General features: G+C 55.3%; 2 protein-coding genes across 2 annotated transcripts in view; one reads left to right on the forward strand and one right to left on the reverse strand.

Moving 5' to 3' along the window:
• The window catches only part of LOC118174225, a 15,927-nt gene extending 4,825 nt beyond the window's left edge, over positions 1–11,102 (forward strand). Inside the window, exons 3-14 of the mRNA XM_035339422.1 lie at positions 909–1,125; positions 2,318–2,475; positions 2,829–2,930; positions 3,727–3,915; positions 5,515–6,074; positions 6,712–6,970; positions 7,564–7,771; positions 8,638–8,780; positions 9,020–9,133; positions 9,318–9,521; positions 9,926–10,019; positions 10,820–11,102. Of these exons, the coding sequence (XP_035195313.1) occupies positions 909–1,125; positions 2,318–2,475; positions 2,829–2,930; positions 3,727–3,915; positions 5,515–6,074; positions 6,712–6,970; positions 7,564–7,771; positions 8,638–8,780; positions 9,020–9,133; positions 9,318–9,521; positions 9,926–10,019; positions 10,820–10,883 (2,312 nt within the window). The 3' untranslated portion in view covers positions 10,884–11,102. The remainder of the gene's footprint in view (positions 1–908; positions 1,126–2,317; positions 2,476–2,828; positions 2,931–3,726; positions 3,916–5,514; positions 6,075–6,711; positions 6,971–7,563; positions 7,772–8,637; positions 8,781–9,019; positions 9,134–9,317; positions 9,522–9,925; positions 10,020–10,819) is intronic.
• A 651-nt stretch (positions 11,103–11,753) lies between these two features.
• LOC118174229 lies at positions 11,754–17,614 on the reverse strand. Its single transcript, XM_035339432.1, has 4 exons — positions 17,432–17,614; positions 14,145–15,544; positions 13,856–14,034; positions 11,754–12,569 (listed from the first exon to the last, which is right to left on the reverse strand). The coding sequence occupies exons 2-4, from the start codon at positions 14,527–14,529 to the stop codon at positions 12,192–12,194; spliced, it is 942 nt and encodes a 313-aa protein (XP_035195323.1). The 5' UTR covers positions 14,530–15,544; positions 17,432–17,614; the 3' UTR covers positions 11,754–12,191.
• Between the last annotated feature and the right edge of the window lie 376 nt (positions 17,615–17,990).

A 17,990-nucleotide genomic window follows, 5' to 3' on the forward strand; every position in this document is an offset into this window, starting at 1 on the left:
TTTTTTTTTTTTTTTTTTTTTTTTTTTTTTTTTTTTGTATGAGGCTTCGTTGAGACGTCTCCAGCCTACTGCATGCCTCAAACAAGTGGGGAAATGGCCCCAGACAGAGGTGGAGGGGAGCAACTGCTTGTCCTTGCCTCTCTGCCCCGAGCCCTCTGTGCAAGGGGAAGCATGGAAATGGAAATGTCAGCAGTGCTGACAAGGAGAGCAGAAATGCTGCTACTTACTGTGCGCAGCAGCTCCCGCTGTGTGCTAGGGAAATAGCTGGGGAAATAGGGAACAGAACGTACAAGGAAGGAAATTGGGAAAGTCCTCCAAATTCCAGCTTTAATGCTGTCTGCTGGTATCCTGGACCCTTGCTGAATAAGTTTGTGTATATATATATATGCGAGTGTGTGTTTGTAAAAGCAAAACAAGGACAATTAGTGAAACACTATATTATTTTTTAAATATTTTTGTGCACTATCAGAGTAATTGCTACCTTAATGCTTAGTTCATCTTGCGGAATTAAAAAACAACTTTACTGTAAACAACATCACATCTGTACCTGTTTTCCCATTCCCCTTCTTAGGCATGAACCAGCTTTTCTGTTCTGCGCCAGAGCAGCAGAATGGGTGCTGCCCACATTTCCTCCTCCAGACCACGCATCTGGCCACCAGCAGGGAAACTGAGGCTGTAAGGACGTGGGAAGTGTTAGCGAGCAGAAAGGGGAGGCCGTGGGTGCCCAGCCTGCACTGACCAGCCCCCCAGCCATTTTCTGAGTTACTGCAGCTGAAGTGATGCTGTTTTCCTGCTTCAGAGGAATTGCTTGTGTGTGGCTCCTGGAGCATCCCTCACGTCTGCTTTACGGGGGGTTGCTCGCTTATGGCTTACGTGGTGTCATTGTTCCTTTCCTCGGTGGTGTGCAGTGGACTTGCCGTTCCCGGAGAACTCTACTCACCCTCTCCTCAGGGATGGCCCCAACGCCGTTGCCCTCTACAGAGGCAACATCAGCAGCTTTGCCCTGGGGAAGGTGCTGCCGGCGGCAGGCCTGCTGGATGCCATCGTGTACACGAACACTGAGGGAGCGAACCCCGAGCTGCTGGAGACCCTGATGCAGGGCAGACCTGCCCTAGAGAGTGCACGGTGAGATGGGTGGGGAGGAGGGTTTGCTGCTGCAGTGGTCCTTCCTGCTAGGGTCCTCCTTGCCCCGTGTCCCCAGCCCTTCAGAGAGCAGCGCAAGCTGTGAGATCGAGGCTGCCTTGGGGATGTCGGGGGTGGCCGGCGCATACGTCCCCAGGTGGGTCTTGACTGCTCTGTGACAAAATGGCTCACTGCAAGCAGAGCCCTTGTGCGGTGAGTGCTGGTGGCATCTCATGTCTCATCCTGTCCCTCCTGGGGCAGCAGGTTCCAGGCATCCCCACCCAGGCCCTGGTCAGGGCAAGGCTGGAAGATGAGTGCCACCTCCAGACCAGTCCTGTCCTCCCTGCAAGTCCTGTCCAGTCAGAGCGGGGAGGCGTCCCCCTCTCAGCAGACCTGGCACTGCAGAATAAAGTATCTGGGGAGAAATCTTATGACCAAATCATTACTGTTTATTATTTTATTGTTTTATTAGTTTATTATTTATAAAACTCTACTGGTCAATATCATAGATTTTCCAGTACCACATTCAAAAAGAAAAGGTTTTCCTTAGATTTAGCATGGAATTTCAGGTCAAAATGAGGATGAGGGAGGGACTTTGTTATCTCTGGAAGTGATGATGCTCACCTGACCCAGGTGGAAATCCCTGCTCTACTTCACCCAGACCAAGGTTGGAAGCTGGGTTACTCTTCATTTTAGTTAAGCCACTTTCTTTTTTTTCTGTTTTTTGAAGAGCATAGATTTTTCCGCAGTGAAAGTTAAAGGGAACATTAGTAACTCAGACTTCTGTGAGACACGAGGACTATTTCCTTTACATTTGAGGCATACTCTGCTAACTGGAGAAAGAGAGGACAGAGTGGGTGAAGGGCAGTGAAGCAGGTTGAGGAGCAGAGGCAGTGAGGTGCCACTCACATGAAGTTGCATGTGTAGGACCAAGCAGTAAGTAAAAATGATTTGGGCAAGCTCTTGTCTGTGATTTTGCTTTTGGGCTCCTTCTTCATCAAGGTCTTGGGCTCCTTTTTCAGGTAAGGAGGTACTGATGAGGATGGGATGTCTCTGTAGACCCTGTGAAGGGAGAAGACTTTAAGTGCCTGCTTTCACCATCTGGTGCAGGCAGATGGGAGTGGAGGGTGAAAAGCACTCAGGTCTCTGGCTGTCAGGTTGTGTTTTCCCTCACGTACGTGTCTGTTTCTTTCAGGCACCAGCTGGGAAATGTGTCCATGAGCCGGTGCGACTGCTGCTCTGTGACCCGGGACTCCTTGTCCTATGTCCTCAGCAGGCCTACCCCTGGCAAGTTCAATGATTGCCCCAGCAAACGCTTCAGCCAGACGGTCTCCTTCTGCCTTCTTGTAGCAGGTGGGTATTAGATGCCTCTGCTCCTCTAGGTGGACTACCTAAGGACAAGAGCATGTGCTCAAAGCCAGGGCTGTCAGGACATCCCCCTAGGGTCATGCTGGGGTACGTGCAGATACACCAAAGGGAATACAACCAGGACATCTGACTTTTCACTGCAGTATTGTTCATCGTGGCCACGTAATCTGGGCTGAACTTCCCCAGTCTTCATTCTTGTACCCGACTGCTCTGGGTGCAGTGGAGCCATTTGGGCCCTCAGCGTGATGAGCAGGAGCTGAGTTGCACCATCCCAGAATGAGCTGGAACTGTGGATGACGTTGGAGTGGCTAGGTAACAGTAGGCTTTTTGTTTCCTAGATTGCCAGGAGTGGCTCTCAAAGTCAGAAGAAGTCCTGATGACTCTCGTCCAGGCCTTTGACCGATCCTGCAGCTGTGGAGTTTCTCCTGCCTACTTCAAAGGTGAGCTGGTCAGGAGTGGGGCAGCCCAGGGGCTGCCAGGGTCTAATGCCCATCCACTTCTGATTTTCAGCACTGGGTTCCCTACTGAATTGCATCCTCCTGGCTTGGATCCCAGCTAATCTAGACTTGGTGCTGATCATGAAAGTGTTGCGTGTTAGACTTAGCATGGTGCTGTTCTGAAGTAAGCTCCCATCTGCAGCTCTGCTAGCCAGTGCACATCAGTGCTCACTTGCAGTCCACCAGTTATTTTGTCCTTGAGCATTTGCTGTCAGACAGATGTGGCAACAGGGCTGATGTCTCAGCTGAGTTCGTTGCTAGCTGGCTTTGTGATCCATATGAATTAAATCAAGTTTTGGCAGAAATGCAAGCGGACTTACTGGTCTGTGTTGTTCTTCTGACGTCCCTGCTAGATTAGTACGCAAGTGTGATGAGCACATGCAGATACATGAAGAGAAGAGCCCTGACTTTACAGCATGCATTGTCAGAGATAATATGTTCAGCTCAAGATGTTTAGATGCCCCAAAGCAATTGTTCCATTTGCTGTTGGGGCTGCAAGGCTTCTGAAGGGATGAGGATGTACCTAGGTGGGCTGCGTGACCTGGTCCCAGGCATTGTCAGAGGATCTGCAGGGCTCACAGCACTGCACTGGCAGCACAAGCTGCACAACCAAACCCTTCCCCTGCGTCAGTCTGACCAGGAGGGAGACAGGAGCAGGTGAGCTCTGTGTACCTTCCAGGAGAAAGTGCATCTTTGGAGGGGTGATAGCACTGAGGCGGATCTCTGCTTGCCTCTGCAGATTCAGAGGTGGCCTGCCAGGACCTGGGGCTTGTGTTCACCACCCTCCTCACTGCAAAGTCAGAAGACCAGCTCAGGAGCCTGCTGCTAGCCTTCAACACCTTCCTGGAGAGCCCCAGGGTTGTGAGTTTTAACAGAAGGAATATCACAGCAGAAAGGTCCTGCTTCAAGGATATTAACGTGCCTCCAGGTACCGGTCATCATTCATGTATGTTGAAGGACACCATGTTTGAGGGTGGGCATGTGGATCTAGCTCCCCAGAGCAGGGAGCTGTGCCTCCCTGCATTTCCCTATCTGACAAAGATCCCCTCCAATTCTATCTCATCCAGCTATTACGTGTTGCTCATTGTCATATTAAATGACATGGACGAGGGTATCGAGCGAACCCTCAGTGAGTTTGCAAATACAGCAAGCTGAGTGGTGCAGCTGATACACCAGAAGAAAGAGATGCCATCCAAAGGGAACTGGACAGACTGGAGAAGTGGGCCCGTGTGAAATGCATTAGGTTCAACAAGTCCAAGTACAAGGTGCTGCACCTGGGTGGGGGCAATCCCAGACATAAGTACAGACTGGGAGAACTCATTGAGAGCAGCCCTGTGGAGAGAGACTTAGGGATTCTGGTGGAAAAAAAGCTCAACATGAGCCAGCAGTGCATGCTTGCATCCCAGAAGGCCAACTGCATTCTGGGCTGCTTCAACAGAGGAGGGCAGCAGGTTGAGGGAGGTGACTGTCCCCTCTGCTCTGCCCTTCTGAGGTTCCACTTGGGGTCCTGCATCCAGGTCTGGGGCCCCCAGCACAAGAAGGATGTGGGGCTGTTAGAGTGAGCCCAGAGGAGGGCTACAAAGATGATAAGAGGGCTGGAGCACCTCTCCTATGAAGAAAGGCTGAGAGAGCTGGGGCTGTTCAGCCTGGAGAAGAGAAGGCTCCAGGGAGACCTCACTGCAGGCTTTCAATACTTAAAGGGTTCTTATATAAAGGATGGAGAAGGACTCTTTAATTGGGCAGATAACGATAGGACAAGGGGGAATGCTCTTAAACTGAAAGAGGACAGATTTAGACTAAACATTAGGAGGAAGTTCTTCACTGTAAGGATAGTGAGGCACTGAACAGGCTGCCCAGAGCAGCTGTGGATGCCCCATCCCTGGAGGTGGTCAAGGCCAGGCTGGATGGGGCCTTGGCCAACCTGATCTAGTGGGTGCCATCCCTGCCCATGGCAGGGGGGTTGGAGTTAGGTGATCTTTTAAGGTCCCTTCCAACCCCACCATTCTATGATTCTATGATCTGGATTAAAAGCAAACTGTTGTTAGAGCTGTTAGGCAGAGTATTGCCAGGACATTTGTAAGGGATCTGGAGCACACAGATTTATTTTTATTTTTTTAAAAAGGGGGGCTATGGTCAAAAAGATATTCAGCTCCTTTATTTTACTGGTGTCCATATGCAGACAAGCTTTGAGGAGCCATAGAGGGGGTTTCTCTACTCTCCCATGTTTCCTCTGGGTGGAGGGACACCACTACAGCTGGGGCTGCGTGTGAGATGCAGCTCCCATTGCCAGCAGGGCACCAGGCTCATGGAAGGCATGGCACAGCCTGGTTCCCTGTGGGTGCTGCAGAGGCCCATGGGGATCTCTGCACATTGTTGCAAGAGGAGGAATGTGTGTGTTGGGATGCTGGGCCGGCATCTCCAGTCTTCTGTTGAATTTGGTCACGCCCCAGCGAAGTAGAGTGCAAAGCTGTTCTTTGCCCAGGGTGCTGTGCTTCTGCCCACCTTCATGACATTTCTGCTTTCCAAGGTGTCCCATCACAGATTCCAGAGGGGACTCGAGAGCCCTCTAGACAAGTGGGTGAGCTGCTCATCAATGAGGTGAACCCAGACAACCCCGGGGGAGGAGAGGACGCAGAGTACATAGAGCTCTTCTACACTGGACGGACACGCTTTGACCTCCAGAGATACTGGTTGGTCCTCTACAACGGCAAAAACAGCCGGGCCTACCGGGTGTTGGACCTATCCGGATACCACACGGACGAGCTGGGTTACTTCCTGGTGGGGAGCAGCACTGTGCACCCAACACCCATGGTCAGGCTGCCCCCCAGCACCATACAGAACGGGGCTGACGCTGTGGCTCTTTACTACAGCAACAGCACCGTCTACACGGTGAACATGGCTGTGACCACTGAGGGGCTGGTGGACGCTGTGGTGTACACATCCCGAGCGGATGAGAAGGCAGAGAAGCTGCTCAAGGTGCTGGTACCGGGGCAGAGCATCCTTTACGAAAATGATTCTCACAGCACTGAGGATGAGTCTCTGAGCCGCTGCCACAGTCTGAGTGCAAGACTCCAGAGCAGCTTCCAGGTGGGTTGGTGGCAGATGTCTGTACTCCAGCTATAGCCACTGGGAAAGAAATTCATATTTCGGTATGGACTTGATTTGGGAAAGTGAGACATTCTGGTGACACGGTAGCACAGCACTTCACATCCCTGAAACTCAGCTTCCTGTGGGCCAGCGTGTGAAGGACCTGCCTCCACCACTGCTATGATTGATTTGCATTAATTTGTCCCGACTGTCTTCCTGTTTCTAAGTGTCTAGCTTCAGATAGTTCCCCTGAGGGAACGCTGGCAGGGCATGTATGCTTCTCCTGTACAAAGCTGGGCAAGGGCAAGCTTTGATGTTCCCCTGCTGATGTCCTCTGGGATCAGGCCGGCACAGAATGCTCGGGTCAAAAAACAAGGCAATGAAAGAAGCAGAAGAGGTCTGCTGGCAGCAGGGAGGTGCTGAGTGGGCCCTATGGTCATGTTCAAAGGGATGGTTGCGGTGCGAGCGGACCCCATGTGGTGCTGGCAGGGATGGGGCCCCTGGAGCAGCTGGGGGGAGGCAGAACTGCCATGTCCCTGTCAGGCCTTACCAGGCCCCTGTGGGGGATGTGTACAGGCAGTAGGGATGTGAGCAGTGGGATCAGCAGCTATGGCAGTGGCTTTGTGTCTCCCCATAGGTGACGGCAGTGACACCGCTCGGGGAAAACTCCTGTGGCAGCCCCCACGTGCCATCGCTGCCTGCTGTCCGCATCAGCGAGCTGGGCCTGGCAGCCGGCGGGGCCAGCGGCTTTGTGGAGCTGCAGGGGCTGCCGGGGACCAGCCTAGATGGCCTCAGCCTGGTCATCTTCACCAGCCAGGAGGGTGCCGCTCATGGCAGCGTCCCGCTGGGTGGCAACCTCAGCGCCTCAGGCCTGCTGCTGCTGGGCGGCAGGAACGGTGAGACAGGGTCGGGGGGGGTGTGGGGAATCTCTGCTCATCCTCTCATGGTCTGTTTACTTCTGTCTTTTCTCCCTCGGCCATTCTGTTACACATTTTTCAGTGTTTGTTCCTCCATTGGGGCTCTGCCAAGGGGGGAAGGTGGGAGGACTGGGTGCTGGGACTGGGGGCTTGGGGGATGCAGGGCCACTGGGGCGGGTTGAGCCCATGCCCTCCACTGCAGCTATCTCCCCAGGGCCCTGCCACAGCATTGCCTTAGCACATCTGTCTGTCTTGTTTTTTGTTGTTGGTGGTGGTTTTGTTTGTTTGTTTTTGTCTGTGTGTTTTGTCCACCTTAAACTCCGGCTGGCCTGCATGCAGAGAGCTCTACATCTCAGAGGAACCTTGGGCTTTTCAGAAATAGGCCTTCACAGCAAGCAGTCCCTTCTCTGCAGCTGTGCTTTGCCCCACGCACCATCACTACTTTGTCTCACGTTTCTGTCCTTGGAGCTCTACTGAAATCCACTCCTTTTTACCAGCTTCTCCTGTCAGGCTCAAGGCTCTGCCTAAACCTATCTAGATGTTCACCCCGTGTATTCTCCTGGCACTTCCAGATGGGACAAAACTGATGTTTGAGGACATTGGTGCTAGTGAAGGCTCCAGCGCTATTGCTCTGTACAGCACCAGCGTGATTCCTAGTGGTATGAAGGCAACGTCAGAGAACCTGGTGGATGCCCTGGTGTATACATGTGGGCCAAGCGTGGTGGGAGGACACTTGGATGTCCTTGGCCCATTGTACACTGTGCCCTGCAAGGATGACAGGTGAGGCCACTTCTCTGGAAAACATCTCCGGGTTCTTGGTGCCCAGGGCCTCTAGCACATCACTGAGCTTGCTGCCTTGTCCTGTGTGGCTGCGTGTATTCACCAGCCTTGTGAGGGAAAACGGAGAGGTGTGGAGCACATCACAATGGAAAATGCTTCCCCTCCTTTGGTGTGGGGAATTGAACTTTGTTACTCCACTGCTTGCTTAACTTGCTTCTCCCAGGGGTTGTAAATGGCATTGCATGAAGGAGTGCAGCCTTTACAAATAGCAACTGTATACACTTCTTTGCCAAACTTTTCCTTCTATTTATTTATTTATTTTTAAATCCCAGTGAGCAGAACAAAACAAAACCTGGCATCCCTTTCACTCTGACATGGCATTTGCTTAACAGCAAATGGGGTTGAGCCTTTCTCTTGGTTGGAATGCCAGCAGAGTTTCTCCTGTCCACAAGGTCACCTCTTTTAGTTAAGTCTGTCATCCTCATGTCCTCTGCCTCGCTGTCCCACCTGACTGAGGGAGGCTGTAAGTTTGCAGCCTGCCCCCGTGAGCATGCATGCACAGAGCCACAACCGCATGGGTCCTATTTTCCCAGGAAACAGAGATCTCTGGCTTCTGGCTAGCTTAAACGTGCACTGAAATACCTTCACCAGAAACCAGTCACATCAAATGGGTTTGCCGTGGCCAAGCTCAGGTCTGATGGGGTCAGCTGGACCTGTCTCTGTGACAGCCCTGCAAAGGCTGATGTCAGCTCCAGCAAACTTCATCATCCCCAGCAGTGTCGGGCATGGGGTGGGATTTGTGGATGAAGCCTCAAAGAGAGGCATGAGAGGCACTGCTGAGCTGAGATTACTCTTCTGGGGGACAGGCCCGTGTCCCTGAGTCGCTGCCCCTCCGGTGATGCCAGCGCAGAGCTACAGTTTGCCATCTCAGAGCCTACCCCTGGTGTGCAGAACAGCTGTCCGCAGGATGCCTTTGCCGTGGGTCTGGACTTGTGCTTCCTAACACCCAGTAAGCAGGGCTGCATGCACCCCCGCCCCCCATACCCCTCAGGGCGTCCCCTGCCCCCCATACTCCCAGGGAGGGGACCCTGATTCCTTCCCTGGTGTGTCGATGCGATGGAAAGCACACCACTATCCCAAGCAGGCAGCCTTGCTTGCAGTTTTGGTGTGCGGAGCGCAGCTGGGAGGCAATCACCAGGCCTGAGCTGCATCCAGGCAATTGCTTCTCCACTTCTCCTCATCTCTTAGACTGCTCTGCCTGGACTGTGCACCACAGAAGGACACTTGAAAGCTTTAGAAGGGTCTTGATGAGCTCCCTGGAGGAGGAGTGCTCCTGTGGCATCTCTGAGCTCTACCTGCAAGGTCAGTGCCCTGCTCCATTTGCCTGATTTGCAGTGCTCCCCCTTGCCCACGCTGCTGGTGCCAGGCAGGGAGAGTTGTGTCCCTGCCCCGTCGGAGGGGCCAGGAGGTCTCATCGCTGGGGGGCAGTCCCTTCTGCAGCAGAAGGGCTCCCCCCTGCTCAAGGTGTGCTGGTGCTTCTCCACAGGGCTGAACCTGACGTGTGTGAACTCCGTGGTGAAGGTCTCGGGCCGGGTGCATGCTCGGCTGCCGATGCAGCAGCAGTCTATTGAGAGCTGGCGCCGGGGCCTCCTGGCCAGCCCCCACCCCTTCTCTGTGGATGGAAGAGTGCTGAAAAGCAGCCCTGAGTGCATCGCCCCCAGAAGCACACCCGTGTCATCACAGAGCAGTTGTGAGTTGGGAGCAGAGCTGTGCACGGGGACCTCCATCCAGCACCACCAGCGGGGCTGAGGCTGGGCTCAGACATCTGGTGCTGCTGCTTACACAAAGCTGTCTTGGGAAACTGAGGGGTTGTTAGAAGAAACCTAACGATGGCTGGCTTCCCCTGGGGCAAGGGGCAATGGGGTAGTCACCCTGCCATGTCCATGTCCCTGGAAGTTTGGCTGCCACATCCCCGGACAAGCCCTGTGCTGCTGGGCGCAGAGCAGAAGCCCTAAAGCCACCTGCTCGAAGCTGGCCAAGGCTGGAGCAGGAGCACTGTGGAGTGTTTGCAGGGAGGTGAGGGGGGACGTGGGGCTGGAGCCAGCTGGGCAGGGTCCTGACTGCAATGCCCCATCTCTGCCTTCACACCCTCAGCCTTTCCGCGCAGCTGGGAGATCACCCTGTTGGTCGTGGGAGCTCTGCTGCTCGTGCTCTTGCTGGTTGGCCTGGCGTTGCACTTCATCAAAAGGTAAGAAATGGTCGTTAAGGTAATAATTGATAAAGCTGTGGGTGACACCAGGTGTGTCACTGAGCATGGCATGAAGCCCATCAGCCTCGCTTGCAACATGTTGTGGGGGAGAGCAAATTGCTGAAGGCTTGTGCGCAAGGGGCAGCGAGGGGAAGAGCTGCTCCTTTGAGCAGACCGGGAAGTTATGGGTGGTTTAGGATAACCATAGCATAGCACGGCACCATTTGAAACAATTACTTAGTGGCCCTGGTGTTATTAGCAGGTAAACAGCTGCTTAACACTTGAGTAGTCAAAAAACAGTGTTAGTGGGTGGGTTATTTAGCCAGCTTAGGTGATTTATTTTGGTGAATATTCTGTGATCTTCTCGTATCATTGGCTAGGATGCTGCTGTGCAAGTGTTGCAAGTTTGGAAAGTTCTTAAAACACATTTGGAGAATAGAAAAAACTCTGTGTATTTTATAAAGGAATGTAAGAAACACTAAAGTATTTAAAAGTCAGGCTTAAGGAATCTCTCAGAAAACAGTATGGTTTAAAGTTGATCTACATGTGCCAGATAATGGTAGGTGTTCTGCCCTGTTTTTCCCCAAAGTGCTAAAAGACACCTCAGTAAACTCTGTGCCTGCTGAAGGCTGGTCATCCAGCCTCTTTATTTTACATGCAAAGCTGAGACGCAGCCTTAGTATCACTGGGTGAGATCCTGGCACCCAGGCACAGGAGGGGAGATGGGATTGTCATTCCCTGCCTTCTGCAAAAGAGCAGAGCAACTCATTTTGCCTTTTACTTTGTCCATTGCTTTTCAGACATCCCCCAAATTACACCAACATTGAAATGAACGACTGCAGGGAGATGGCAGCAGACTTCTAATGCCCCCAGGCACAGCTGCAGTAGCAGAACCACCTCCTCCACCACCAGGGCTGGACTTGTGTGTGCAGGCGGCAGACCGGCTGTTCTGCTCCCTCTTCCTCCACGGTTGCTGCAAGGAGCTGTGTATGTGTACGTGTGTATACGCAGACACACACATCTTTATGAATGTGGCTGTATAGAGAGCTTGGATGAGTTTGGAGAAACAGGCTGGTGAACAACTTCTAGGCAAACTTTGTGCTGACTGTGGTGTAACCAGAAAGAAAGAAGTCTCCTTGGCTAACACACCCCTGCTGCAGCCAAAGTCCTGCAGCCTCCCTTGAGGCCCTGCTGCCCAGGCAAGGGAGTTCTCAGCATTGTGCCTCTGAAACCTCTCTGCTCCCGCAGCTCTGTACTGCCGGCAGCCTGCTATAGGAGAGCCCTTGCTGCTGGGGGACAAAGCCAAGAGTTCATCCTTCTCACAGGAAAAAAAGGTCAGAGGAGAGGGGAATGCACAGCTCATGCTCACGTACAACTCTGCTCATGTCCCTTTCCTGCACAGTCCCACAGGACGCAGAGCATAACCCACACCCACAAGGGCAGTGGGCAGAAGACAGGGGCAGTGACAGACTCCAGACACGCTGAGAATCAGGGGGGTGAGGGGCTGACCTGGGTAGAAGCTGCTCAGTTTAAAGAGTCCGCTTCCTACACAAGTGTGATTTATCCCTAGCAGTGTGGCAGCTGATGCCAGGCCCCTGGCAGTGTCCCTGGTGTGTGGAGAGGTGTGCCCACCTCATGGGTCTGAACGTGCTCAGCACATGGTGGCCGTGCCCAAGGCAGCTAACAGGGTGAGAGGGAGATAAAAGGAAGAATAAGATCCCACGCTTTCTCAACTATGTTTCTCAACCATAGCCTTTTACTGAATAAGACCCTGCAGGGGGAGTGTTCCTATGATTGTCACAACACTGACCCTCCTGAGAGGAAGCCTCACCTCGAGACCACCACCCTGCTGCATCCCTCCCAGCTGCGGCTTCTACTTGCAGCCCACACGAGCTGCTACAGTCCGTGGATGGACTGGTCAGCTCCGGGGTCGGCCAGGATGGCCAGCAAGGGGGAAGCGAGCTTTCCCTTCCTTGTGCCCAGCAACTCCTTTCAGTCAACAAGGCTGAGGCAGAGCAACAGGGAAGCAGCAATGACCTCTGCTGGACACCCCACGTGGCCCTCAGGCAGCTGCCACAGCCTCTGAAGGCTTCAGGACCTCATCCTCTGGCAGTGCTGGCCTGCCCTGCGGCCGGGGCAGCCCCGATAGAGCACCTTGGCGCTGCGCAGGGGTCAGATGAGCTCCATCTTGAACTGGCTGAAGTTTGGCACGGTGGGCGAGGGCTCAGCCACGCTGCTGAAGGGGACGCAGGGCTGGTTGGCTGGCACAGCGCCATGGCTCACGGTGGAGCTCAGCTGCTGCAGCATCATCAGCATCTCCTGCTGGAGTCGCTGCTGGTGCTCCTGCTGGCGCTCCAGGCGGCACTGCCTCTCCAGCACCACGTGCAGTGCCTGGCTCAGCTTCTGGATCTCTGCGTGTACAGCGTCCAGCTTCTCGGCAGTGGTGTGGGAACCAGGAGCAGGGGGAAGCACTGCTTCGCCCCAAGCAAGGTGTTGATTTCCAGGGCTCGTGGGGTCCAGTGGGGTGGTCTGTGTGCTGGCATCTTTGACCTAGAATAGCAGGAGGCAGGAGAGAAGCGAAAGATCATTAATTGCTCCTTCCATGGGGATAGAGAAGGATTTATTCTGTGCTTCAGATGCAAGGCAGAAGGGAACAACTGCAGTGTTCTCTGACCTGCTCTTCCTCCCTGCTCCATCCCCGTGCCTCTGCTCAGCGGGCACATGCGTTGTTCGACCTGCTGCCAACTGGGCTGCCCATGCTCATGCCAGGCATTGGCTCTGCAGGGACGGAAGTAGCAGCTCTGGGGTGTCCCCTCCCAGCTTTCCTGTATTGTACCTGGAGGAAAGGGCTGTGCTGCCTGTGGGAGGGGTAAGTGCTGGGTTTTGAACCCCTGGGCAGCCTGTCTCCTAGAAAGGGCATTTAACAAGTGTTCTCTAAAGCAGCTGGCAAGGGCCCTTGACAAACACCTGAGCAGGCTGGAGCAGACCGGTAGCATTTGCTGCACCAGAGCAGACATGGAAAGGTGAGGGCTGCAAGCAGAAGATGCATCTGGGAGGGACACAACAGGGAGGTGGTGGAAAGATGCCAAGGCTCAGCCTGACTCAGGGCTGTGCTTTGTACCCAGGATACCTGCTGCTAGTGTCTTGAGATCCTCCTTTGGGCAATAGCATCACCCATCAGTAACGCCTCCAGAGGTGGGCATCTGCTCTTAGGGGGTGACCCTTGCACTGGGGACAGCCCCAAAGCCATGCTGCCCTCCTGCAGCCTGCTTAGGGCTGGTCACTGACATTTTTCCCTGCAGCTTGCCACAGCTGCCAGGAAAGCTGCTCTGCCCATGGGAGCCACACATGCAGCATGATGGGCAGGACAGACCCTGCCCACGCGAGACATGGGCCTGCTGGGACACCCGTGAGCACCTGCTGCAGCTGTGTGCGCATCTAGGGGGGCTCGTGGCACGGTGAGGTGGGGTGTACACTTTACAGACTGCTGTGGCTGGAGCTGTCCCAAAGGGCAGCTGTCCTGGCTGCCTCGCCCCATCCTGGTGCTCCACTGTCCTCCCATTTGTGGCTCAAAGCTGCTTGGCTCCCTCCCCACCCACTGCGTCCCAGCTGCTCTCAACTGGGGCGACGTGGGAGCCTCCCAGGCAGGCTCAGGAGGTTTGAGCATCAAGCGACTGGCAGTCCGGTGCCCTTCTTCCCCCTTGCCTCCCTCCCTGCAGGGGCTGGACAAGGACATGGCAGGGTACCACGCAGGACGGCTCCTGTGGGTAGCCTGGTGCCAGCTCCGGATGAAGCAGGTGGGCCCTCCCACCCCGATGTGCCACCCGGCACCTTACCTTTTTCTGCAGGAGAAGAGCCCTGTCCCCGATCTTCTTCTTTGCCATCAGGGCTGGGTTCTTGGCAGGGGGCATGACAAGGTGCCCTTGGACAGGCAGCGGCTGTGTGGGGGCAGATGGGGTCCCTGGTGTTTGGCAGCTCCCCAGAGCCGGGAGGGCACCCGTGGAACTGTTCTCACCTGCAAGGGACAGAAGCAAAATGCCTCGAAAGGAGACTCTGTCCCCAGACTTTCTGGGGAAGAACAGGGAGCCTGCGCCAGGGCAGGCCTGGACAGGGGCCCAGCCTTACCCTTCCCAGGAGGCAGTCCCACAGGCAGGGCCCCCCCTGGCTGCCTGCTGCCCTGGCAGAACGAGGCCACGCTGACAATCTGGGTGCCCTCCTTGCCATCCTGGCCGCCAGCGGGAGCCACGCTGGGCAAAGTGGGGGACCGGGGGCCTGGAGGCTGGGGTTGCTCAGCCTCGTGCCCCTGCAGCGGGGGCCAGGGCTGCTCTCCACCCCGGCCACCCGCTGCTGGCCCCAGCTCCACGCTCTTCCTCTTGAGGAAGAGATACACAGCCTGTGGCGTCACTCGGATGTTGTCCAGCTCCAGCACCTTCTTGATTTTGCGGAAACTCAGCCCGGCCCTGCGCAGCTCCACGATCCTTCTCTTGGCGTGGTCATCCAAGCGGCCCATCGCTCCCGGCACCTACATCCCCGCCGTCCTGGCCAGCCAGTGGCACCTCTCAGCCCCACGGCACGAAGTGGAGCTGATGGTGGGGACACGGTGACAGCCAGGTGGCACTGCATCCAGTGCCGGGGCTCTGCTAGCACTCTGCTGCCAGGCCAGTGGCTGTGGGGCCACGCTGCGCCATCCCCAGCCACAAGCAGCGATGCAGGCCCCAGCCAGAGAGCAGGAAGGAGATGGCTCTTCCCACTGGGAGCGACCAGGGCTGGCCCAGAAGCCTGTCCCTTGCTCACGTGGGACCTCTCAGAGCAGAGGGTCCAACCTGACACCCCAGTCCCACAAGGGCACAGAGGGTGATATGGGGCTCAGCTCCACCCAGTGTCATCAGCGAGGGGCAGGGAAGAGAGCAGGACCAGAGCAGGTTCAGGAAGGCATGCGGCCCTTCTGACAGAGAGGAGCTGTGTCGTTGGAGGACGAGGCAGAGGAACAAACAGAAGGGGAACTCCAAATCCACTCAAAAAGACATTTCTGGGCCCACTATCAGTCTCTGTTGTTCCAAACCCCTCAGAGGGCCCCGCGGTGCTGGGACAAGCAGCTGCCCAGGACAGCCAGGCCCCCTCACGGCAGGTGAAGCCGCAGCTGTCCGGGCTGTGCTGGCTCCCGGTGGCACACGCAGGCTGCTCCCCAGCCACTCACTTGTGTGGTGCTGCCATCTCCCAGCGGAGGCAGGCCCGCTGTGCCTGGAGCTCAGCAGCTCGTGGCTACAAGCGGCTGTGCTGTGGACGTGTCCTCGTTCCCAGCTGGGGTCCTCAGAAGCAGCTCAGCTCAGCGGGGAGCTGGGGGCAAGTGCTGGCCAGCAGCAGGTCACGGTACGAGGCTGGCAGGTCCCCACTGGAGCCTCGCTCCTGCTTGGTGGCTGGGGAAGTTGTGGCGAGCAGGATCCAGGACGTTGACGCTTGTGGCGTGGGAGCTGTCAGTGCCTCAGAAACGACCCATCAGGTCTGTAGGTGCCACTGTCCCATACCTTTGAAAGAAGTGAAAGCAAGCATTTATGCACCACCGTAAAGAAGGTCCAGGTACGCGTGTATGAGTGCACCTCCCGTGCTTCCCTGCCCCGATGTGCACAGCTTGGCGAGGGGACAGCGGGGGGGGGGGGACATGGCCACGTGCTGCGTGTATGTGGGTGGGCGCAGTGGGGACTGCGCTGCAGGTACAGCCCCCGAGATCACACCTACGTGGGATGAACCGCTAAGTACAGAAGCCATGTGTGTGTGTGCGCCTGCCATCACAGTGGATGGTTTTTCCATCTCCTTTCAGCTTCCTTCCTCCGCAGGCATTTCTTGGAAAAATCAGTGCTGCATCTGCTGCCTCATGGACACACTCTGGGGTTTCACTTCCCCCAAAACAAACAGCTCCCAGGAATTCTCATAGGACAGCACAATGCTTTCCAGATCAGCAGTGCGTAACAGGGACCGCACCAAGCAGTCACTGTCAAGCAGGTGAGATCCAGACCTTGTTTCCCCAGGTACTCGTTGGTCTCAGAAAAAGACACGGTGTTTTGCCTGCCAACACGGCAGAGACTCCTGCAGATCACTCACAGAAAGACACGGGGAGAAAAGGAGCCACTTATTTCGATGCAGCAGTTGTGCCCCTTTGCATTTTACTTCTTCCATGGCAAAAGAGAGAGGCATTAACCAGGAGACAGACTGCACTTTGATCCCAAACTATTTGTATCTAAAGGCCACCCCACACCCCAGTAGGGACGTGAGAGGACGTTATAGAAAAGAGCTGGGGGAAAGTGGATATGGGAGAACAGACGTATCCCAGGCCGTAGCCCCTGTGACAGCAGAGCAGCAGGAAGAGGTGGCTTGCACTGCGCTGTCCCTGCGTCCCTCCTCCTTTGCTCGCTCATGCTCAGCGCTCCGTACATGGCTTGGCCTCTCTGACAGCTCGGGTCTGGCTCCCTCTCTAGCTAAGCCTTCATTTGCTTAGGTCCCCTGTGACTGTGGAGTTTTCCTGCACTAAATGTTCTTCCCATTTCCACGGGTGAGCCCATCGTCTGATCCCCTCTCTGCAGAGGGGATTTGCTCAGGAGCTGGATCCTGTGTCACGCAGGCAGCTTACACAACACAGAGAAGAGACCTTTACACTCCTGTGGCATGCCAAATGCCTGTTACTTTCCAGTAACTGCTGGGAAGGGGGAGGAGAGGGGAGGAAAAATGCGAGGGAAAGATCCAGGAAGACTTCAGGGAGTTCACCAGAGCTGTGGTTTTGCATGGACCTTGTTTTAATTCTCGGGGCCAGCCCAGGATCCTCTGAAGGTCCCTAAGTTGCACAGGAGAAGCCAGTTCAAGTGGAAGCTTTGCAGGGAACAGCAGCGCAATCACCCAAGCTGTGCTCCTACACCAACACTCCTACCCCAGTTCCAGATGTCTTTTACGGCTTTTCATTTCAGTGGATATCAGGAAAACGGAAATGTCTCATCCCCTACACAAAGTCCCTGGAACAATCTCACCAGGGCTGACCCAGCCTTGGTTATTTCCCACACGAGCATCTCCGCAGGGGCAGTTTCCATGCAAAGCACAGGCAGCACCGAAGCACCCCAGCTGGGACTCGCACTTGCCCCCACCCACCGGACCTCTACGCTTGTGTGAGCAGCTGCACTTGCTGTCAGGCAGCCAGGCCTGCAGAAGGAATTTGGCTTCAGCCTGCCAGTTTAGGCAGCCGTCCAAATTTCACATTGGCCACCCTTTCTTCAGCTGCTGCTGAACACTCGCAGTGCCTGGAGTCTTTAAGTTCTTAGACATAACCAGAAAAGCCCCTTTAACCAGGACATCTGCTGGTAATGCTATTCCATAACTGTACGCAGGAACACTCACAGCAACGAGAGGACCAGAGCCTCCCTTCTCACCGTGCTTCTTTCTTCAGCTCTCCTGCTCTCTGTCCCAGAAAGCATTACGTACCAAAAGGAATAACCTCACGAGACAAGGAGAAAGAAGGCATCACATCACGGCTGAGTGAATACAAGACCTGAGAAGGAAGAAGGGTGTGAGTCCGGGTGAACCCACATCTCCCACCACCCGACCATGGCCCTGGGGGCAAGCCGCAGGCTTCTCCTCTTCTCCTCCTGGCCCAGCCCGGGCGAGGGCCCAGCTGTGCACCCCCAGCAGAGGGGCGCTCCTCCATGAATCCCTCGGGGCCCTGCTGCCATCAGCACGTGCCCGTCAGGTCAGCAGGGCTGCTGCCTGCTTCTGCCCTGCTTTTGGACCCTGAGGTTTTTGCCCTGGGGAGATGGAAGCGAAGCTGCTTCCACAATTCATGCTGGGAAGAATCAGGGAAGGATCAGGTCGCAGCAGGGTCTCAAACAGACGGCGGTAGCGTTAGCACAGGACAGCATTTTTACAGGGCTACGTTTCCTGGGCCAGGTGCAGGACAGCGCAGCAGCTCCTTGGGAGGGAACAGCTTTGGGA

This window comes from Oxyura jamaicensis, chromosome 14 (assembly GCF_011077185.1).
Source record: "Oxyura jamaicensis isolate SHBP4307 breed ruddy duck chromosome 14, BPBGC_Ojam_1.0, whole genome shotgun sequence".
Taxonomy (NCBI): Eukaryota; Metazoa; Chordata; class Aves; order Anseriformes; family Anatidae; genus Oxyura; species Oxyura jamaicensis.

Bases quoted from the DNA above. Each gene is read 5' to 3' on its own strand.
- LOC118174229 (XM_035339432.1), bottom strand. From the start codon at position 14,529: ATGGGCCGCTTGGATGACCACGCCAAGAGAAGGATCGTGGAGCTGCGC. The intron at 14,035-14,144 runs GTAAGGCTGGGC...TGTCCCTTGCAG, and splicing joins GGGACTGCCTCCTGGGAAGG to GTGAGAACAGTTCCACGGGT. The intron at 12,570-13,855 runs GTAAGGTGCCGG...CTGCTATTCTAG, and splicing joins CTCTTCTCCTGCAGAAAAAG to GTCAAAGATGCCAGCACACA.